Below are 24,430 nucleotides of genomic sequence, written 5' to 3' on the forward strand. Positions count from 1 at the left end.
CAGAAATGTGTGGTTTTAGGCAGTTCTGCTGATGTGGCAAATGACAATGCATCTTTGAAAATGAATATACTTTGAAAATCCCTTTGTAGATTACTGCTCCACCTACCAATAACCCCTGGAACTTGAAGAGTCTTGGAGATTTAAAAATGTAGCATAGTTGTTTGTGATCTCCAGTGAACATATGCAAGGAGGGTGAGAGCACCTGGGGATGGGGTGCAAAAGAAATGTTCCCTTGGGGCCTACAAGCAGGGGGGGAGAAGGGATGTTCATTATTACTGAGAAAAATAGATGTGTGCCTTGAAGGCTCCTCACAGGGAATTGCTATACTTACAGTGGGTTGAGCTCTGGACTAAGAACAGGATTTGAATTTCTACCCAGCCACCAAAACCCACTGGGTGGCCTTTGGCAAGTGACATTCCCTCAGACACAAGAGGAAGGCAAAGGAAATAAATCTTGTCATGAAAACCCCATAATAGGTTCGCCTTAAGGTTGCCATACGTTGGAAACTTGAAGGTGCACAACAACAACAACCACTCATTATTTTAGTGCAACAGTTGATCTTTCTTATCAGTCCCTCTGAGGCTGTGCCTTGGATAAATCTTCCTTCTTCCTTCCTTCCCACATTGTTTGGTTCCTGGATGGCTCCTATTTATTAGATTCCAGCATGCATTCTTTTGCTGGTGCTAGACTATGTATAGAAAAAGCAAAGTTGAAATGCATTGGAATGATGTTGGATCTATTTGAATTTGCTAACTTTTCTTATTCATTATAGGTTTTGGATTCAGATTATTGCATCCTGGAAAGTTGGATCAGAAGCCATCATTGCTTTTGATAATGTGTCACTCAGTCTGGACTGTTACCTAACAAGTGAGTGAGGCTGTGGTTAGCCTTTCATTTCTGATCTATGTTGCAATACCCTGGATTGCCCCTGCCTTGGGTGCCTGGTGCAGTCTGAACCTTTCTCTCCTTACAACAGATGTGGGAACATTGGTGGAATTCCTGTTTTGGTGCTTCCACGTTATGTGCAAAGTTGCCTTGAGAAGAGACAACCAGTTTGGGCATGTTATATTATACTGTTCAGGGCAGAGTTTAGAAAGTTACTCTTTAGGACTACAACTCCCCCCAATCCCAGTGGGGGATTTGAAGCATTGTAGTCCTAAAAAGGAATTTTTACAACCTTTGCTTCAGACTTGACTTGTGATCAAGGAAGGCAAAATACATGATCGTCAGTTGGCTAAGAAACTGGGATGAGATCCAATCAGCACCTGGGATATTCTGCAAAAGCAGATTATGGTAGATTGGCAGAGTCATATGAGCATTCCTGAACTAGGCAGCCTTATGGTGCTCCATATTGATGGCAGTATTAGACTGCTATAATATTGATAGAGCTTAGCTGGGATCATATGCAGAAAAATGCCATAGAATAAAAGAATAGTAAAAACACTGTGTCCCTATCAAGAACTTCATGAGGGAGCTGAAAGTTACAACTCACATTTGCTTGAACAGAAAAAATTATGTTGGTACCAATGGAAACTTTTCTTCCAATGTAAATAGTAAGTGGTGAGGCACAAATTCAGATCAGGACCACATTATAGAGGGTCATGAGATGTGTAGCCTCCAACATTTTACTGCGGACCTGTGGCCAAGCAACATCACAATGTTGTCAAGATGGCAAAAGTTAGTAATGAAGAAGAACAGATAATCTAGGAGAGGCTGCACCAGTTTGCTTTTGCCAGAGTCTACAGAAAAAGGCAAGATTCTGCTTTTTCCTCTCCTTTCCCCACTGTTGAGTTAATTGAGGGCAAACTAGTTTTGCACTGTGAACTTGGTCTGCAACAACTGAAGTATGCTGAGAAGAAAGGAGAAGTGGGAGGAGGTGAGAGAAACAACAACATTTTAAAAACAATTGAAAATGTGGGGTGACAGAAGATTAATTGGGACTGCCCCTTCCAAATATGACAGTTGGAGGAAATGGAGATAAACTTATCCCCTCATCACTGGCGAGATCCCTACCTAAGTGGAGTAAGTAATTAGGATACAGTAATCTAATATTTAGAACCATTATGATGTAGTGGTTTCACTCTGGGAGACGAGGATTTGAATCCCCACTCAGCCATGGAAACCACCTGTGCAAACTTGGACAATCTGCAATCTCTGAACCTTGAATAAAAGAATGAATACCAAGATAATGATAAGATAGGTCTGTGTAAACTGGAGTCACTTGAAAACACATAACAATAACCCCACAACTTTATGTATAGTTTTTCCCTCTGCCTCCAGAATTGAAAAATCTTTTGTCTTATGGATCTGTGGAATGGTATCTATCATAGATCTTGCACTATGCTGTGCGTATTTGTCAAGGTGAAATATTTCACTATCTATTGGCCAGAGCTTACTTTTTGGACAACTTCCAGAATCCCCCCAATCAGCATGGGCACTGTGCACCTTGAAAATTGAAAAAGCATGTGGCTTTCAAAGTCCAGAAAGTTGCTTTTTCAAGTTCTGTACTTGGTTTTATTGTATTCCAATTAAATGTTTAACTTTTGAGGGACAGCAGTGTGTGAACACTGTACTGTTTCTTTTTCTTGCTACTGATTCTCCAACTGCTGAGATTATCAATAATGCTCTGTGTTGAATATCCCTTTAGCCAATTCTTTCTCTGATGTAAACTCACAGCATCTCCTCTATAGTTATTTTATAACCCCTCTCTGTAGCTTCTGCCATCTGCGAATCCATCCTTCATTTCTAATGAGTTCCATTTGCTTGCACTTTTTGTGCCCTAATGCCAAATGCCAGTACAGTTGAATTTTTTAGCTTCTGCAGTTGTAAGAGAATAGATTTTTAATTATTTATAACCATAAAGAATTGCACTCTCCCATATTAAACACTGAAAAAGATACATGCCAGAACTGGACAATAAACAGAACCCATGGTAATATGTTTTTTCTGATAGCAATGATGTCCCTTCACCTGGTTAGCATCTTCAGTATTCTTTCCTCCCTCCTTCCCTCCTATTTTTCCCCTCCATTTGTTTCAGATCCCACAGCAGCAATGGATGCCAGCCTGTCTTTCCTTTTAACACCATCATGTGTTATGGTTGCAAAACCTTGGCCCTGTTCGATCCACCACCAGCTGTTGTTCTCCTCATTTTGCCAGGCCAACACACCATCTCCACAGTCATAAACCAGACTGCCTTTTTGTGTTCCAGTCAATGAAGAGAAGACATCTCGAGACTACAGTCCAGACGCAGGCAATCTGCTCACAGATAGAGGCAGAGGGGAAAGACATTTTACAGAAGGGCCAACACAGGAACCTACACCATTTAGCTATGGAGGTAAGGAATTGATTTCTTCTTGAGAACAGTTCCAAATGGTTTCATGTCTTCACAGGAGCATGGATTTCTGTCAAATGCAAGAGGAGAATTAGGAGAAGAAGAATACACAAGGGAACAGATGGTTTGACAAAATAGACATACTTGGGCTGTAAAAGCCCTCTTTTTTATTGGGAAAGTGAGGAAAGGGTCTAGAATCTTCTCAAAGTAAAGACTTGCTATTTTGAAAAGGAACTGGCATTTTAAAACAGTTTCTTGAGCACTATGAGAAGGCCAAGTGACTTTTGGAACTATAGCTTCCAGAATTGTACAAAGTGGAAATCCTCCATGCTGACTGGGGGATTCTGGGGGTTTTCATCCAACACTCCATTTTAACCTAGACATCTCTGAAGGGCACCTGTTCCTCCCACTCATCGCTCCCACTTGGCAGTTTTAATTTTGACATGGCTTGGTTTTGGAAATCCAACAAGATTTCCATTTGCTTGACATTTTCAGGGGAAGAAAGATCAGAAGAAATTGCCTTGAATAGTTTGCTTTTGTCAGATTCTGTTCAATATAAGGTGCCTCAGTTAATCTATTAGCTATAATGTGGTGATTTTATTGTATACTGATACTTAGAAAAGGAAAGTTGTAGAGTTTCTCCTTTGGAGCTTTCTGAGAACAGGCTTCTCTGGAGGTCAAAATAATGCCCACTCCAGGTCCTATTTAAATACATAAGAGGAAGAGAAAGGGCCATTTGTTCATTGGCATTTAGCTCCTGGACACCAGACTGAGCAGACACACAAGTCATCTGGACACAGTCTTCTTCAGTATGACAATATGTGTATTTATTTAAGTTATAGCAATCCTTTCTAAGTTGCATCTGTACACATGTATTAGTGCTTGCAAATTTTATGCAAATCCATAACCTCTTCTGCTTTGGGGCATAGGGAAGAGTGATTCATAAGTGACCATTCAAATCCAGATCTCCAACCAGGGTTCAAAGGGAACCAAAGAATCATCTTATTGAGAAAAACTCAAGCCTGTCTTGTCCAGCACTCTGCTTTGAGTCATGGCTAGTCAACTGTACAAGATGAACTCATGAGCAAGGACTGAGCTTGGAAAGTTAGTTCCTATACAAGTAATCCTGTTATTCATTGCAGCATTGAGAAAAAATGATTTGTTATTACTCATCATAATGCTACCCCCCCCCCCAATAATTTGCTGTTTTACTCACTTTGATGTAAATTACATATGGGGGGGGGGAGAAAGGGGGAGAAAGGAAGATAGGATTAGTAAGAAAATAGCATAACCTCTTAAAATGACCCTCAAGACTTTTGTAAATTGCCTTAAAATGCTCTTGAAAGGCAATTCAAAAGTAACTAGAAATCACTGCTTATTGCCAGAAGAAAGGGACTTGGTGCATTCCTTTTTGAAATGGGAGTTTATTCCTGGGCAGGAATTATGCAATATTGCAGATGCTGTTGGATGGCAACTCACAATAATGAATGGTGAGGGTTGCAATCAACACATTTAGAAGGCATCATAATTCCAACCCCAGGTTTATGCTTGTGTCATTCCCTCACCACCACCTATGCCATTAGAAACGGCTACACTATTTTACAAACTGTGATCAAGGGCTATAAGCATCTCTTTTAATCCATCCCCACCTTCTAGTAATGCAATCAGAATTTTTCTGATTCACCATTCAGAAAAGTGGCCCCCCCCCAGCCATCTAGAGTCCTTTCACATTATACAATTATAGTACTATGACTTCAGTTTAGCTGCTATGGCAACATCCTACAGAATCCTGAAATTGGAAGTTTAGAGAGGGGCATTTTGAAATCTCTGACAGAGAGCTCTAGTGCCTTCTCAAACTTTAAACCCTAGCATTCCATAGAATGGAGCCATAACAGTTAATGTGGAAAGATAATGCTGTAATAATGTAGTATGAAAGGATCTCTAGACTAGATGAAACAGCAGCAAATCTGGATAGTACCTGCAGCTTTCAAGCTGTGGAATATGGTCAACAGAAGTAAGTAGCAACTGAAATTCCTATCATAATTTATATATTGTATATATGTCAAGTAGTTTTCCCAGAGGAGCAATATTTGTAATTGAAGCACATTGAAAAACTGGGGAAACAGTATTTGGCTTTGTTTGTTTGTTTCTATTATTCACAGTAGTCCAGTGTAAGTTTGTACAGTGGACTCTTCCCATCCATTGAGGTTTGGTTCCAGGGTGAGGGGACCCTGTGGATGGGGGGGGGGGGGGGAAATGTGGGAGCTCAGTCTTCTTTTAGTCAGTGGGTGGTGATATACACACTTCCACATCAGCACACTACCATTGGCTAATATGAGGTGAGGCAATCCATAAGAGCTCCATTCCATGGATGGCTAGCCCACCAATATGACATGCTCACAGTATCTTTCCCAGAAAAATCTGACTTGGGTTAAATGACATCACCTCAAAAGATGACTGTCTGTACATCAGTGCTTTAAAAGTTACCATTTATGTCTATAGCTCCCTGAATCCCCCAAGTGATTGATTTATAGCCGTACTGGCTGGGGAGTCCTGGGATTTGTAGTCCAAAAGGCTTATTTCCCCATGTTGTGCTGAAGAAGCAGTGAGTGATAGTGACCAAATTGTTACAGGATTCTACAGGTAATAAGCAATCTTGCTCTCGTCAGGTTGTATTCTATGTCATTCTTCAAAAACTGACATGTTTTATCTGGAGGAATATATTAATGTCACGATAAATAGTGTAAACATAGATGTTACAACACCCGTCTCTGCTGATTTCATTAGTTAAAGTGTTTGTACGGTACTTTCAAGATAAAAAGCACTTCTGGAAATGTTGTTCCATGAATCAATTGCAATGGATCTGACAAGAAGGGAGATTCCTGGTACGACGCTTGACTTTCCAACATTAACTCACAATTACTATACATCTTCCAAAGAGTGGGTTCTATAATGTATCTAGTATAAAACATGCCTAGAGCAGCAAGAAGGCTTGTACTTGAGTTGCCGTTCCCCAAAAGGAGAGCAGTAAAACAAGTCAGAGAATTATTTGTTCCTAAAGTGTTTGTATCTCTTCACATTTATTGTGCCAAGCATTGGGGAAATAGGGGGGGGTGGATGAATGGAGGATACCTGGAGGTGAATAATGGCACTTTTGAGGGCTCTTTCTCACATCTGTCATCCATGCAGGCACTGTTTTTAAGCACCCCATATGGTCAAAAACAGTGGCTTCCATACTCTGAACAACTAGCAAGAATTGGCTATGAATGGATAAAGAAATCTAGTAGTAAGCATCATTTTGTGACCAAGTTCCAGACATGCAATGTACTGGGAGTATTTTCAACCAGGACCTCTGACAGTTGTGCCCAGGCACATTGCCACTCAGGCTTTCAGTTACATCCAGACACCATTCAGACTGCTGAATTCTTCCTAAAGCTCTAAAAAGCTTGGGTCCAGGATACCTTTAGACATATCAAACACCTACATGGACCTGCTCAGATGTCTGGCTTCCAAGGCCCTGCTACAAACCCATTACTGTCTAAGATGAGGTAGATGATGATGGGGCACCAACACTTCCCAGTCAAAACTCCACATGTGTGACAGATTCCCTATCTAGGTGGACTCTCAATTCAAACTCTTGGGCTCCTATTCTTCAGTTTTCCCTTTTATCCTTGAGATACCTCCCTGGACCTGGTACTCAGGCCTCAAGGTGACCACTATACTAGACAAGTAGTTTTATTGATCATTTGATTCAGTGTTGTAATGCACTGTAGTAGTAATGACCAACCTTTCGTTATCAGTTCTTAAATGAAAACCTTCAGACAGTGTTGTAGAAAATGAAACCAGGAAAGATTTATTATATTACAAATAAAATAAACATCTAGCCTTATACACACAAAACATACTGTAATTCCTCAGTTTCAAACAAAATAACATTTTTCACTGAACTCTTACCAGACTCTGATTCACAAGACCTCTGTTCAAATCTCCTCCATTTCCCTCTACCTCACACTCCTTATCCCTATTTATAACTGGCCCTATCTAAATGCACGTTAACATTCAATCCATTCATATCTACCACTGTCCCTGTCATCCTTTCTACCTAGCCCTGTCTGACTTTTACAGACAAGTCTCTGGATTTTATATTTGTTCCCCAGTAGCCTACCTCCCAGCATTCCATGGCCTGTGATTGTCCAGCTTCTTGCTTTACACAATATTTATTTCTACTGTTTAAAAAACAACAACTCTGTATTCTAGGGTCAGGGTTGTTTCCTGGTCTTTTCTTTGTGTTGTGTCTCTTGCCAAGTTAAAAAAAAAATCTATTTCCCCCTTAATTGTTATGATTTTAAATTTGTGTTGTTGTTGTTGTTGTTGTTTTGTGTTGTTTTGTTTTATGTTGGGATTCTCTCTGCTCTACTTGTGACATGTTTTCTTGTTTGATTTTAATTTTTTTTTTTCATTTATTCTAGCACACCTCTCTGGTAGCTTTGGTTGAGAAGCAGCAAATAAATAACTTCTAAAGAAATAAATAACTCTTCTGTAATTCTGACATCATTTTGCTGCTTGCTGTTCCTTCTCATTGATGCCCTGTATTCTGTTCTGGAGGAATAATTAAGCTGAGCTGGTGAAGTAAACACCTGATTATGTTGTGCCAGAGAAGATCTGCCCCCCTGTTGTCCCTCTTAGCTTTATTTTGAAACTGGAGGCAGGCAGGGTCCCTGCAGAGTTGTAGCAGAATCCGATTCTATTATGTTCCTCCAGCAGGAATGTGAGACTGTCACTTTTGCAGTGAGGGACATACAACCAACAGGGAATAGAACACAACAGTACAAATAAGTGAAAGCATCCCACTGTGCATTTATCTGGTAACCAGTTAGATTGCAGAGCTCTGATTTCTCTTCCTCGGTAGCTGAACAGTTTTATATATGAACAACAGTCTTTGAATATGAAAAGTTTCCACTCTGAACATTCAGACAAATTATTTATTTCCCCCTTATTCTCATCCCCTTGCTTTCCATCCTGTTCTTAACCTCCCTTTCCCCAGTAACAATAATTTTGAAGTTCCAGTACATAATTTTTCATCAGCTGTCCCTGATCAGCTGTTATGGGGTTGGTGCTATATGTTGCGTGAGCTTAAAGCATACAGCTCATGTGATAATGAAAAGGCATGGGGAATCAGTGTCCCTACCCTTTTCCTTGTGTATGTGCAATGAGCATCTAGTTCCTACATAACCTGGAGTCCATTTTTGCAGGCCTTGAGCAATCCTTCCTTGGTAACCCCCCAAAACTAATAGCTGGTCAGGATACAAAAAGGCATTAAACCCTTGATCATCTTCATACTAAACTTCAAGTTATTTCATCAGTAAGGGATCTGTATTGAAAAGTACATCCAAAGTTTTAGAGGATTTTGATCTGTATTCTTACAAAAGTCTGCAGTTTTCCCTGCAAAATCACTACCTTGCATAGAGCTTCTGAGTTTCTGTATAATACAGATGATGCAATTTGTTCATTTTGCATCATCAACTTGAAATGTTTTGTACCATCGACATGAAATGAGATACATTTTTTTAGTTTCAAAGTTACCGAGGCAGATAATTTGAAATTGACCAGATACATTTTCATTTTAATACATTTTCCAAAGGTGATCATTGTGGCATATCAGGGTTCTCTCACCAACCATTCATCTTCCCAGCCTACCTAGGAGATAGGTTTAGAGGTAGAAAGGCACCAAGATGAGCATGAGATTCATGGCTGAGTGGGGTCTTGAAGCTCAGGTCCAAAACACGGTGCAGAAATAATCCAGTTTGAGACTGCTTTTAACTGCCCTGTCTCAATGCTAGGGAATTCTGGGAATTGTATTCTATTGTGGCACCAGAGCTCTCTAACAGAGAAAGCTAAATGTCTCACAAAACTACAGTTCCCAAAATTCCCTAGCATTCAGCCAGGGCAGTTAAAGCAGTCTCAAACTGGATTATTTCTGCACTGTGTTTTGGACCTCAGTCTCTCAGCACTTAATCCAGTATTCTAACTACTATACAGCAATTATTAAAATTTATTGTAGAATTATTATTTTTAAAGTAAAAAAGAAACAAGAAGCTTTAATTTTTTGTATTTCTGAGCTGGTTGTTTCAGAGTACCAAATCCAGCATTTTTTATCTAAACATTTTCTAACCACAAATTTTCCTTCCACACTTTTCACTATTAAATTATGAAATTATAAAACAGAGACAAATTCCAGTTCATTGTTTCCAAAGAAGTCTGGATGCATATAATCAAAATGTTTGGGTCCGTCACTGCCAAAACGTTTGGATCCACCACTATCAAATCCACCTGTTTTCATTTGAACCTGCTTGTTTTCTTTAGTTTTCTAGGTTTCTAGGGAGATTATCACACAGCCACTTTTGTCTGAGCTGTGTATGGGACAGCATCAGGCCAAAAAGGGGGAGAACGGGTGTTAACGCACAGTAAATTGCTGCTGCACTGCCGCCCAACCATCATCCATCCCCCAGGCACACTCTGCCAGCCAATTTTGGTAGTACAACTTCCATATCACGAAAATCAGCTGGCAGAATGCACCTAGGTGACGGGCGGTGGTCGGGCAGCAGCACAACAGCAATTTACTGTGTGATAACATCCTATTTTTCCCTTTGGGATTTGATAGTGGTGGATCCAAACATTTTGGTGATGAACCCAAACAATCTCCTAGGTTTCAAGCCTAGCATCAGCATCATTGTCATCATCTTTCTGTATAACCTCCCTTTCACCCAAAATTGGGACTCAAGCATTTGGAACCAACAGTGGTGTAATGGGTGGAGTACTGAGGTACTGAGGAGGTCTGGCTTCAAATCTCCACTCAGTCATGAAGCTCACTGAGTGATCTTAGGCCTGTCACTTTGTTAGGGTACATCCAGAATGAAAAGTCACTGATTTTCCTGTCTATTCTTCTAGGTCTAAGGAGGTCTGGTTTCAAATCTGTACTCCGTCATGAAACTCACTGGGTGATCCTAGACTTATCACTTTCTTAAGACTCATACAGAGTGAAAAGTCCCAGATTTTTTCCCCTGTTCTTTCTGATTTTATACTGGAGTAAAATACAGTAACCTGGGCAGCTATTCTAAGAAGTTTCTGATCATACTGGGAGCTGACAAGAAATAATCTGAGATAAACAGAATGTGATTGGTGTTCCAAAATAAAATTGGAAAGAACAGAAATGAAATATGGGACCCTCTGCTCTTTCTAAACAGTGTGAATGTGCACTTGGCCAAAATTTCTTGTAAGACTAAAATGAAGGGAGTTGAGAAGAACCATGTGAACTATCCTGACCTATTTGGTGGAAAAGCACTACAAAAGCATCATAAATAAATTGGATCAATCTGTCCCTGGTCATTAGGTAAGTTTTGACTTCCTGCTGTCCTTTCTGCCTCCCAGAAACAAGTTCACGAAGCAGAGGTCAGAGCCTGCCAGGCTTGTTGATTTGATGAAAAAAGGAGGACAAAGAGAGTCTCTCTTTTCTACCCACCCACCACCACCCCACCACCCACATCTCCCCCTGCATATCCTCTTCTGGTGAACTGGCAATATCCGCATCATAGTAGAATCCTTCAGAGGGCAATGATCAATAGAAGCCAGCCAAAAGTAATTACAACTAATGTGATCTTTGGCTTCTTTGATGGATCACAGGCTGTAATATTTCCTTCTTCACAAATCAGATTAAAACAGAGGCACTTTTCTGTTGTACCAAGACAGCAGGGTGATTTAAAAAAAAAAAAACTTCCGCCTCATTCATTGAGTCTCTGAAAATCTACATAGCCAAAAAAACAGACTAAGAGCACCACAGTAGACGATTTGGGAGAAATCCATTGTCTTAATTGTGGCTCTGTGGAATTTACATTGATTCTATGATTGGCTTGGGATCGGCATTCTTTTGATATCCTTAATGTTGAGTTCAACTAATTCCAGCAAAAGTGTTGAATATTCATGATTATTGCACATATCTATTTTCAGACTATCACAGAGCAAACCCCCTTTTTAGCACTGATGTTATTAATTATGCTGAGAATCCCTCTTTATGCTGGACTCTGGAGATAATTAGAATGTGAATCTGCCTTTGCCACTTTGCCACCATGGCTTAATGCAACCACAGCTTTGGCTCTCCAAATATTTTGGACTCTAGCTCCAAGATGATCCAGTCAATATGACAAATGATAAAATAATGTGAGAATTATAGTGAAAAATCTGAAAGGAAAAAAATACCCAGTATGTTTAGCTCTCTGTTGATTGGTTCACAGACAAAAGCTTACTATCAGCCAGTGGGGCTTCTTTTCTACTTCAAGTGGCAAATATATTTTCTGTTAAATATTGTAGCATTTAATTATAAATAATAGTTAGGAGGGCATTCAGAATATCCATAGAGCATAGTATGTGGGGTCAACTTGCATGAACCTCTCAACAGCTTGGTTGACTTCTTGCCAGATGCAAGCCATAACAGTGTTTGCCAGGAAACCCACCCTTACCACCTGGTTTAATAAATGATATTACAGTCTGGTGAGCCCCATGATAACATTACACAATGACATTTATTCAAATACAAAATCAGAGGACTGGAATTGAACCATAGTCTTTGTACAGACTTTGAGTCTCAATCACTCTTTTACATAAGCCCTGTGTGTGTTTGCAGTCAGACATGGAGGAGGATAAGGAATCACTGTGATATGTCTGTACCTCTCACAACATCTAAGACTGAGCAGAGACAGCTAATGCATATCCCATTGCTACAGGCCTTCAAATGGGCCCTAAAAAGTCACTTGTTTACCTTGCTCTATAATGGGGACATTGTGTGGAGGACAAAGTGGGGGCTTCTATAGGGATTATGTGTCAGAGTGTCTGGCGAATCTTTGAAGCGTGTTCACAGCCCTCAGCGAAGATAACAGCAGAAGGATGTCTTCCAAAAATGATGGAATGCAGGTCACTGGGAGCTGTCCAGCTTTCACTGCCAGGCTTCTGCTGATTAACGACCAGACATGCCAAGGTCCCAAAAGTGCTTATCTTTATTTACAAAGTGCAAACCAAATAACCAACTCAACTTTTACTGTACAGAACTCACAATCACTCCTCTCTCAAAAACCCACAACAATTACCAGAAGTCCCTGAGTTTATATAGACACAATGCCATGTGGTCCTACAAACTCAGCCTCTTCCTGTCCCACACAGAAAACTGTCCCCTTGTCTAAACAGACACATGGTCATCTTCAGGCTTCCTGCATGCAGGCAGTAGAATGACCTTGTTGCTATGATCAGCAGCTGTAGCTCATCAGCTTCGTTCTCCGGGTGCTGATTGCTCATGGTCACCACACATCTAAACATTTCGTGTTAGTTGGCTTTTAACCCTTAACATTATGCTCCTCTATTATTTAATGTGGAATATCTTCCCCTGTAAACATTGCAGTTCCATTTCTTCCAGAGCAACAGATGAAATCCAGGATATGTGAGGCCCAGCAACATCAGAGTATCGTCAAGATGATGAAACTAATTAATGAGGGAGAACACACAAGCTAAGAGTGGCTGTAGCAGTTTGCATTTGCCAAAACTTACTGGGAAGGGCGAGATTCTGTCTTCACCCCTCCTCTCGCCCCCCTGCTGAGTTAGTTTAGTGCAAAATTTTGCCCTTTGAACTCATTTTGTAGCAATTGAAGTAAGTTGAGGACAAGTGGGAGAGTGGGTGCTGGAGAGAGAAAGTGGAACATTTCAAAAACAACTGGAAAAGTGAGATGACTGAAGATTAACTGCAAGTGTCCCTGCCAAATTAGGACAGTCGAAGGTTATGAAGTTTATGCATTGGCACTGAAGCCGAATGTTGAGTTTTTTGTTTTTTGTTTTTTTTTTATTTTTTTTAGGTATGTTCTAACAGTTAACAAAACTGTTTGCAAAAAAATATGTTTTGAATTAATCTCCCCCTCCCCCTCCCCCCAAAAATGTATATATTGTTATAAATAGAAAACTGACATCTTCTGTGTCTTCAGTATAATTAATAGCTGCTGAACTGTAGATGTTGAGGGAGGAAAACAACTCAGGCAACTGACACTCATAAAAATGGGAGAATTGAGGCAATTGCACACTACACAGTTATAGTGATATGATTCCTTTTAACTGCCAGGACAACATCCTATGGAATCTAGGATTTGCAGTTTAGGGAGATGTATGTAGAATTCTTAACTAGAAAACTCTAGTGCCCCCAGCAGATTACAAATCCCAGGATTCCACAGGATGTTGCCATGGCAGTTAAGTGGAATCATAGTACTCTAACTGTGTAGTGTGAAGTGCTCCAGGTGAGATGATGCAGATAGTATTGTCTTTATATAGGTAATAACTTTCTCAAGTCAGTTCATGCACTTGGCAAACCAGACTGTCCCCTGAAAAAAGAAACATGGTTAGAAAGGCTTGTTCTTAAAATCCATTCATTTCAAAAGGACTGTACATCACTACCAGTCCATGTAAATATAGCAGACAAAAGGGATGTGTATAAGTAGAGGTAGGCTCCTAGATCACTTGGGCATTGTAATAAATATAACAGTCTCACAAATTCTCAGTGCACCTTGCCCATACGAAACTTTGCAGATAAAAGAACTGCCTCATTAATTAATTAAAAGTTGTCTCTTGATTCCTTCCTCCTCAAATTTGTTGTCAGCTTGTCAACGTCTGCATCTTCCATGAATTACCAAGAGCCCGTTGTCTCCTGTGGCCAGCATCAATCTGGACAAGTTGCTTTGTGGTTTGGATGATCATCTCCTATTTTGCTTTCTTTCTCTCTTCCATCCATTGCATTGTTACTTCCATCTTCTGCCCCCACCCCCATATAAGAACCAATTTCCACAGGCCTTTCAGAGCCTGTTGTTAGAGGAAGTTCTGCTTCAAGTGCCACGTGGCTGATTCTCGGAAGGACTCTGAGTCACATTAGTTAATCAGATGAAGGAGCTGAAAGGAACAGCAGAGCAAGTATTAAGTACAAGAGAATTACATTTGTTGGCTCTTCACATGCAATTATACTAACTGAACTGTTGGCATAATGCAATAAAGAAGTCTGCAGAATTGTATTTCTATATTAAGTGTGTGGCAGTTAACTCAGTGAATGAACAGCTCCAGTCCCAAAAAGATTGGTTTCCCAAGCATTCATGGTGGATGTGTTGGGCTTTGTGATGGGATGGGATCACCTTTGTGGTGACTGTCTCTTTTGTTCTCTTCAGCTGTCAAAATAAGGAACAAGGTGGAAAAGTAACCATGATTATTTATTACCAAGGAAGTGCCTGTCATTATGATGAACGAAGTGTGTGTGCCTGAAAAGACAGATCTTGTGTTGCAAACACCCAGAGGTGTGTAAAACATCCCTGTACATTCTACACAGATGCTTACAGAAGACTTCAGTGGGATCCCTTTTGTTAGGGATGATGGGAGTCAATTTTGTTTCAAGTGATTCTTGATTTTAAAAAATTCCCCAAATCCATAAGTCTCTTCATATATAGATCTGCAGGAACTCTGCTTTATTATCATTTTTGAGCAGCATGCTGATGTGAAAACTGCCTGGTCAGTCCTGTTTGCAGTTGGACCAGCTTAACAAACCAGAGTTTTGTCCTACAGTTTTCATAGCGCATGTGCATCATCCAGACATCGATACAACATCCCCTCTGTATTCTTTCTCCACAACAATCCAGAGAAAGAATCCAAGCATTATTCCAGATTTCTTTCTCTACTTGTGTCTTTTTCTTTTTTTCTTTTTCTTTTTCTTTAATTTTTTACTTTTAACTTTGTGAAATGCACTGGCTGGCAGAAATGTTGTAACAGGCTAAGGTTTGATACCAGACATACCCAAGTGTCTTTCTCACCGGCAAAAAGAAATAGCAACCCCTAAACAAGCAGGAATGAACGATGGCATGGCATGGGAAAGGGCCATAGCTTAATGGTGGAGCTTTTGTTGTTGTTATTGTTGTGTGCCTTCAAGTCATTTATGACTTATGGTGACCCTAAGGCAAACTATCATGGAGTTTTCTTGGCCAGATTAGTCCTGAGACGATTTGTCATTGCCTTCTGATAAGGCTAAGAGCATGTGACTTGCCCAAGGTCACCTAGTGGATTTCATGGACAATCCTGGTCTCCAATCAAACCCTGGTCTCCAGAGTTGTAGTCCGACACTCAAACCAGTACAATGGCAGAGTGCATGCCTGCTATTCAGATCATTTCAGGTCAAATCACAGATATCTCCACTTAGGGCTAGAAAAACTCTTATCTGAAATTCTGGATATCTCATGCCAATCAGTTTCAACAATTCTAGGTGAGATGGATGACTGGTCTGATTCAGTACAAGTCAGTGTCCTATATAGCCCATAGCATCATTGCAAGGCCTCCTGAGCACTCCAGGATTTATTTATTTTTTACCCATTTTCCTCAGAAATCAGTTCTGGTAACTTCCAGTTTTTTGTTTGAGTAGCTTATTTTTTTAAACACTATAGTGAGTAACATTCCAAGCTCAGGTCACATGACAATAGCACAAACAATGTGAGAGAAGTAGCCTGCATCCCTTCAACAATGGATGCAAGCTCCAGGAAAGGAGATTCCATCTCAACCTTAGGAGGAACTTCCCGACAGTAAGGGCTGTTCAACAGTGGAACACACTCCCTCAGAATGTAATGGAGTCTCCTTCTCTTGAGGTCTTTAAGCAGAGGCTGGATGACCATCTGTCGGGTATGCTTTGATTGAGATTTCCTGCATGGCAGGGGGTTGGACTGGATGGCCCTTGTGGTCTCTTCCAACTCAATTCTTGATGGTTAAATAAAAAAAAAAAAAAAAAAAAAAAAAAAAAAAAAAAAAAAAAGTCCACACTAGGCGCATAAAGAGGTACGATGCCAGTGGACCCGCTACTTGGCCTGTTGCATGCTGGAATTGGCAGTTTTAAGGAGGGGTATTTAGAATCTCAGGCAGAGAAGTTTCAGCTCCTTAAAACGTCCCAATCCCAGCATGCACAGGAGGCGCTAGAGGGTCCCTGGATAGTACCGCTTAAGAGCATAGTGTGATAAACATCTATGATTCTATGATAAACTACACACTCAGAAGTGAGTATCCACACATCCATATCTTCCCATATTTCACAGAATAAAACTGGCACACATGTGGCCAAACAACATCAGAGCATAGTCCAAGTTGGCAAAATTAATAAGGAAGTACAGACAAGCTAGGAGAGGCTGCAGCAGTTTGCTTTTGCTAGAGCCTACTATGAAAACCCTATAAAATTTACAGGGTAAGCATAAGTAATAGCAATAGCAAGGACATTTCTAAACTGCATGAACCTCTCAACAGCTTGGTTGACTTCTTACCAGATGCAAGCCATAGCACTGTTTGCCAGTGAACTAGCATTCCCTAAGCAATTTACAATGTGTAACCCACTTGCCCCCATCAAGGCAACTTGAAGGCACATAAACACACACACTGAGAAGGACAAAATTCCTTCCCTCTCCTCTCTTCTCTCCCCAGCCCAGTTAATTGAGTACAAATGACTTTTGCACTTTGAACTAAGTTTGCATCAACTGAAGAAGGCCAAAGGGGGAAAGTGGGAGAAAATCTGGAACATTTTGAAGCTACTGAAAAAACTGAGACAATAGAAGATTAATTCGGACTGTCTCTGCCAAGCTGAGATAGCTGAAGGATATGCATGTCTGTCTGTGTACTTTGTCACCACAACCTCAAAATTTCATCATCTCCACCTACCAAAGTTCTCCCAATTTCATTCCCATCCACCTCCCAAACCAGTAGCTTGAATGCAGGTGCCTCTGATGTCCTCAGCAGTGACAGCTGACACGCATGAGCTTGTTTGCAATTTCTTCTTTCAGGACATCTCTTGCTTTGCTAGGCCATTTAATTTCCACTCAAGAGAAAGGGCCATTATTTTCTTCATTATGCTACATCCTTTCAGTTTCTCTACTTAGCTGCATATATCAAGAGGGAGAGAGAAAACGAGAGACCAGATTGTGTAAAGATCCATAGATAGCTTGAAGGCCATCTCTCACATTTCTGCCCACCATTAACCTTTGTCTCTCTCATTGCTGAGAAAAGTAATGGCTAGAGGTCCCACTCCATTGAACACAGGGACACTATTAAGCAGAAACAACAGAAATGACAAGTCTCCTGCTTTACTGTATTAGACTGTTTTCTTGGAAATTATTGAGGATGTATTTTGTCTGGCTGCTTTCCCTGCATATTGGGGATAGGGTATATGAATCGTGCTTCCTTCCAAAAATATGAGTGACAGATCTATGCCACCTTGTATTATGGAATCTCTCATGATAAAATAAGGATTAAGGTCTCAAAAAGAACTCACACAAAACTAAACAGATACCAGAAGCATAATGCCAAATTAGATGTAACTTAATTTTATGAGTCTACATTTTTGTAATGGAAACAGAAGCCTCAGGATGATTGGTGGAGAGCAAGATGTTTTTGCTTTCCTGACATATCCGAGCAAATCTGTGGCATGCTGGCTAGGGGATTGTGGGAAGTGTAGTGCAAAAGTAATTTTCCAAGTTCTGAAAAAAGCAGTTTTTACAAATCAATAGAAGCTCCCATCCCATCATCCCAAGCAGCTGAGGTGTATGTGTGATTGCTATTCACATAATGTTAAAAGTCCATATTAACTGTAGTCATGCAGTTTAATCTAACCTGACTCATTTAGTTTTAACTTTCTCTTCCTTTCTCCCGATTTAACATCAGTTTCATTTCTTTACTCATTACCTGGATAAGTGATGTTTGTCAAGAATTTCTAACTTGTCAAACAACTTTTTTTTGCTATTCCCATCATGGGTTCTGTAGATATGGAAACATCTACAAATAAGACAGTAATGGGAGCCCTGTATTATTTTAAGCAGACGTTTTTATATTGTATTGTTTTTAAATTTAGAATCATAGAATTGGAAGAGACCGCAAGGGCCATCCAGTCCAACCCCATTCTGCCATGCAGGAAATCCAAATCAAAGCATCCCCATTGACAAATGGCCATCCAGCCTCTGTTTAAAGACCTCCAAGGAAGGGGACTCTATCACCCTCCAAAGGAGTGTGTTCCACTGTTGAACAGCCGTTACTGTCAGGAAGTTCTTCCTAATGTTGAGGTGGAATCTCTTTTCCTGTAGCTTGCATCCATTGTTCTGTTTCTTTACCAATTAATATTCCTATCTATCTCTAATGCCCCAGGTATTCAGGAACGTACCACTTCTTTATATTTTCAGTGGTCTTTTTCAGTTATTTTTAGACTAATTGACACAGATTACCAACACTGAGGGGAAGTGGAGGGTGGAAGGAAAAGGAGAAGTAGGAGGGAAGGATTGAATAGCCAGCAAAAGATTACATGTATTGCTATTCTAGTCCATGCAAGTTTATACAGCAATAAATCTGCTCTAAGAACACCACAAGACTCTTCCATGGTTTTGCTGCAAATAGATGATGCAGTTACCTCTCTTTCAAAAGTGACTAAAAGTGACTAAATTATATTATGTATTGCATTGGTATGGTTAGGATGCTTTACTGAAAAAATGTATTACTGCCGATAGTACTAAGTTTATGGAACATGTAAGAGTGTGATGCTTTTTATCTTCTCCAATCTTAATAAAAGCTTTTCTTGAGTAAATCTGCTTAATTAACCATTGGCCCAGAACTACTTATGTTAATGCACTTAGACCTGTGAGGCACAGCTAAGATGCTCATTGAGGTTCTACTTCTACTGACAGCTCATATTACTTTCCACTGAGTGAGTTTTCTAAAATTGCTGTTAAGATGCTTGCATTTGTATAGGCTGTTCTGTGCTGTTACTGTGCAGACTCACAAACTAATTTTTGTTGGAAATAGAAAGCCAAAATGACACAGTGGTTTGAGTGTTGGGCTTTGACTCTGCAGACCAGGGTTCAATTCCCGGCTTGGCCATGAAACCCACTGGGTGACCTTGGGCAAGTCACATACTCTCAGCCTCAGGGAAGGGCAATGGCAAACCTCCTCTGAAGAAATCTTGCCAAGAAAATTCCATGAGAGGTGCTCCTTACAAACACACAATAAGGAGCACACAATAACAGCAAACTGGTATAACTGTGTAGTATAGATAATATTGTAAGTGTCTGTATTTGTGTATTCATAGCAAAATTTAATTTTTCATCACCCATTCAACAAACTGTGAATATAGTGAATGACTATGATAACAACAATACGTAAGAATCTGACATCTCACATGACAACAATAAATTATTTGGATGCAGAACATGCATCAAAGTGATAAAAAGAGCAACCAATGCAAAATAAATGCAAAAACAAAGGTAGAGATGTTAGTCTGGGAGAACAAAACCAAATAAAATCCTCCTTTATTGGCCCAATTAACATTCCATGACAGTATTTGAGCTTTCTGGTTCTGCAGAGTTTTTCATCAGGTTAGATGATAGGGGGGAAAAAAAGGGGGGGGGGGAATAGAAAGAACCAAAGAAGTCCAAAAACACATTACTAGATACTTTTTGAAATGTCCTTAGTTTTCCCACCTATCTCTCCACCAATTTTTCTACCACCTATCCTAATAAAGAAATCTGAAGAAATTGAAAGCTTACACACCTTTCTGGAATATTAGTGAGCTTACCTGTGATTTTTTAAAAAGTATGCTAATCAAAAGTGTACTTGCGGAGGGAAACTTTGAAGCCATTTGGAGTGCCATTTGACATAGGAGTGACCTATCTCTTTGTTCTGATTTTTCAGAGTCAGGTGCTCAGATGTTAAATAAAGCCTTTTTAAAGAGACTCAAGAGCTAAGGCAACTGGTAGTTACTTTTGAGAATCAGAGCAACTAAGTATGTTCAGCAAGTTTGTTAATATGTAGTCTAGGTTTTGCTGCTTGCAGGCGTGCTCTGGGTAATAAGATTATCCAGCCAGTCATATCTGTGTCCTGCACTGCAGAACAAAGGAAAAACCATGCATTTGCCAGTACAATGCACAACAGCATTACGGTTGTTTGCAGATGGAAAATGCTACACTGTAGTCTCTGGAGCTAGTTAAAGGAGTTCCATTTCATCTGCTACTTTCATCTGTGGAGATCAAAAGCTGTGCTCCAAATTGAATTACTCAAAACTACCATAACATGTGGCAACCTGTAGGAACCAATCTGTATGATGTTTTAATGGCTTGTGTGTGGCACACTGCAGATTTCTTTTCCCCAGTCCTTGGAGGGAAGGGTGGGAGAAAATCAATAATATACAAAGGAGAAACATTCATTTTTACTGAAAATGACCTCCTCCAAGGCAACATAGGCAGTGTTTAAAAAAGCTTTTGATACTTGTTTTGATATTCTTAGAGCTTCAGGCAAATGTTACATTTACTAAAGATTTTATATCAATGTGAGTTTCATGAAATTTAGTTGGAGCATGTAGGGGAATTAGATCTGTCTGTGTGGCTCAGGGTTTTTCCCATTGTTTATATCCAGAGTGAAATTTTACAAATGGCATCTTCACTTACAGCTTGCAGAGCAAGAAGGAGGAAGAGGCATGCTCCAGCCTAAAGCAAGACTAGAGAATTGTGTTTCATCTTCAAAACACGACTGACTTCCAACTTTGATTCTCAGTTCCTCCATTTCCCCCCGATTACATAGAATCATAGAATCATAGAATCATAGAGTTGGAAGAGACCACTAGGGCCATCCAGTCCAACCCCCTGCCATGCAGGAAATCCAAATCAAAGCATCCCTGACAGATGGCCATCCAGCCTCTGTTTAAAGACCTCCAAGGAAGGAGACTCTATCACCTTCCGAGGGAGTGCATTCCATTGTCGATCAGCCCTTACTGTCAGGAAGATCCTCCTAATGTTCAGGTGGAATCTATTTTCCTGCAGCTTGCATCCATTGTTCCGGGTCCTGTTCTCTGGAGCAGCAGAAAACAAGCTTGCTCCCTCTTCAATATGACATCCCTTCAAATATTTAAACAGGGTGATCATATCACCTCTTAACCTTCTTTTCTCCAGGCTAAACATCCCCAGCTCCCTAAGTCGTTCCTCATAGGGCATGGCTTCCAGACTTTTCACCATTTTTGTCGCCCTCCTTTGGACACGCTCCAGTTTCTCAATGTCCTTTCTGAATTGTGGCGCCCAGAACTGGACACAATATTCTAGGTGGGGCCTGACCAAAGCAGAATACAGTGGCACTATTACTTCTCTTGATCTAGACACTATACTTCTATTGATGCAGCCTAAAATAGCATTGGCCTTTTTAGCTGCCGCATCACACTGTTCACTCATGTTCAACTTGTGGTCTACTTGGACTCCTAGATCCCTTTCACATGTAGTTTCATTCAGCCAGGTGTCACCCATCCTATATCTGTGCATTTTATTTTTCCACCCTAAGTGCAATACCTTACATTTCTCCGTGTTGAATTTCATTTTGTTAGCTTTGGCCCAGCTTTCTAGTCTATTCAGGTCATTTTGAATCTTGATCCTGTCCTCTGGGGTATTAGCTATTCCCCCTAATTTGGTATCATCTGCAAATTTGATAAGTATGCTCCCAATTCTGTCATCCAGGTCATTGATAAAGATGTTGAATAGCACTGGGCCCAGGACAGAGCCCTGTGGGACCCCACTGGTCACTTTTCTCCAGGATGAAAAGGAGCCATTGTTGAGCACCCTTTGGGTTCGGCCGGTCAAGCAATTACTAATCCATTTAACAGTTCCTTTGTCTAGCCCACATTTTACAAGCTTGTTTGCAAGAATAATAATAATAATAATAATTTGTTTTATTTATATACCGCTATTCCAAAGATCATAGCGGTGAACAGCAAGTAAGCTAATTAGCAAGAATGTCATGGGGAACTTTGTCAAAGGCCTTACTGAAATCAAGATATACTATATCCACAGCATTCCCTTCATCTACCAAGCTGGTAATTTTATCAAAGAAAGATCAGGTTTGTCTGGCATGACTTGTTTCTCTGAAACCCATGTTGACTTTTTGTGATTATGGCATTGCCTTCTAGATGTTCACAGACTCTCTGTTTAATGATCTGCTCCAGAATCTTTCCTAGTACTGATGTCAGACTAACTGGATGATAATTGTTAGGATCCTCTTTTTTCCCCTTTTTGAAGATGGGGACAACGTTTGCCCTCCTCCAGTCTGCTGGGATCTCTCCTGTTTTCCATGAGTTTTCAAATATGATTGCCAATGGCTCCGATATTATATTTGCCAGTTCTTTTAGTACCCTTGGATGAAGTTCATCTGGTCCCGGAGACTTAAATTCATTTAGATTAATAAGGTATTCCTCTACTATCTCTTATTTTGTGCTGAATTTCCCCTATTCTGCCCTCTGCTCCCTTATCCTCAGGTTGAGCACCCTTTGCCTTTTCTGAGAAGACTGAGGCAAAGAAGGTGTTTAGTAATTCTGCCTTTTCTCTGTCTTCTGTTAGCATCTTGCCATCTTCTCCACGCAGTGGCCCTACCGTTTCCTTCTTCTTCCTTTTGCTGCGGACATATCCAAAAAAGCCCTTTTTATTGTTCTTAACGTCTCTAGCAAACCTGAGTTCATTCTGTGCTTTAGCTTTTCTGACTTTACCCCTACACATGCCTTCTATTTCTTTGAATTCCTTTTTTGTGATTTCCCCCTTTTTCCATTTCTTATACATGTTCCGTTTCAAACTTAGCTCGGTTGAAAGTTCCTTAGTCATCCATCCTGGTTTCTTGAGACACCTCCCGTTTTTCTTTCTCACTGGAACTGTTTGAAATTGTGCCTTCAGTATCTCCCTTTTGAGAAAGTCCCATCCGTCCGGAACTCCTTTATCTTTTAGTATTTCTGACCATGGAATTGCCCTCAATACTTCTCTAAGTTTACTGAAATCCGCTCTCCTAAAGTCTAGGATGCGTGTCTGACTATGCCTGGCTTCTCCTTTCCACTGTATTACAAACTCCAGGAGAACATGGTCACTTCCACCTAATGATCCCACCACTTGCACCCCATTAACCAAGTCATCCTTGTTGGTTAGGATCAGATCTAAAATAGCTGACCCCCTTGTTGCCTCTTCCACCTTTTGGACCATGAAATTGTCATCCAGGCAAGTGAGGAATTTGCTAGACCTTGAGGATTTTGCTGAGTTTGACTTCCAACAAATATCAGGATAGTTGAAGTCACCCATCACTACTACATCTCTCTTTTCTGACTGTGTGGTCATCTGTTCTAGAAAGATATCATCCAATTCCTCAGTCTGACTTGGGGGTCTGTAGTAGACTCCCACCGTAACATCCTTGTTGTTCCCCTCCCCTTTAATTTTTACCCAGATGCTCTCCACCTGGCTTCCATGATTGATGTCCTGGATCTCTTCACTGGTGTAAATATCTCTGACATATAGTGCTATTCCTCCTCCTTTCTTGTTTGACCTATTTTTCTTAAAAAGCTTATACCCCTCTATTTCCACATTCCAATCATGAGACTCATCCCACCAGGTTTCAGTGATGCCTATTATATCATATTTGCTTTGTTGTACTAGGAGTTCAAGTTCATCTTGCTTATTTCCCATGCTCTGTGCTTTAGTGTAGAGACATCGCAGACCACAGGTCCCATTTACTTGCTGCCTGTGCAAGTTTTTTTTTGCCTCCCACTGTTGGGTCCTTGCACTTTTTTTCTTGTTTCCTCTATGTCAGTTTGACTATTTTCGCCATCCCTTTCGCCTTCCTTAATATTGTCTCCCTTCCCCTCGGAACTCAGTTTAAAGCCCTCCTGATCAAGTTCTTGAGACTGTTGGCAAAAACATTTCTTCCAACTGGCATGAGATGCAACCCGTCTGTTGCAAGAAGTCCCTCCTCATGGAACCGCAGCCCATGATTGAAGAATCCAAATTGTTCTTGGTGGCACCATCTGCGAAGCCAGTTGTTCACATCCGCTATTTTCCTCTCCCTTCCTGGACCATGCCCTTCAACTGGCAGAAGAGACGAGATGACAACCTGTACATCCATTCCTTTCAGCTTCCTACCAAGCGCCTCGTAATCCCTTTTGATGTTCTGAAGGCTGTGTCTTGCAGTATCATTAGTTCCCACGTGGACCAAAAGGAAGGGGTATTTGTCAGTAGG

At 40.5% G+C, this 24,430-nt stretch overlaps 1 protein-coding gene across 1 annotated transcript in view; it reads left to right on the forward strand.

Annotated features, from left to right (window-relative positions):
- The window catches only part of LOC121919379 (ALK tyrosine kinase receptor-like), a 131,808-nt gene that overhangs the window by 22,346 nt on the left and 85,032 nt on the right, over positions 1-24,430 (forward strand). Inside the window, exons 2-3 of the mRNA XM_042445927.1 lie at positions 773-867; positions 3,209-3,334. Coding sequence (XP_042301861.1) covers positions 773-867; positions 3,209-3,334 — 221 coding nt within the window. The remainder of the gene's footprint in view (positions 1-772; positions 868-3,208; positions 3,335-24,430) is intronic.

The sequence above is a fragment of the Sceloporus undulatus genome, chromosome 1 (assembly GCF_019175285.1).
Source record: "Sceloporus undulatus isolate JIND9_A2432 ecotype Alabama chromosome 1, SceUnd_v1.1, whole genome shotgun sequence".
NCBI lineage: Eukaryota > Metazoa > Chordata > Lepidosauria > Squamata > Phrynosomatidae > Sceloporus > Sceloporus undulatus.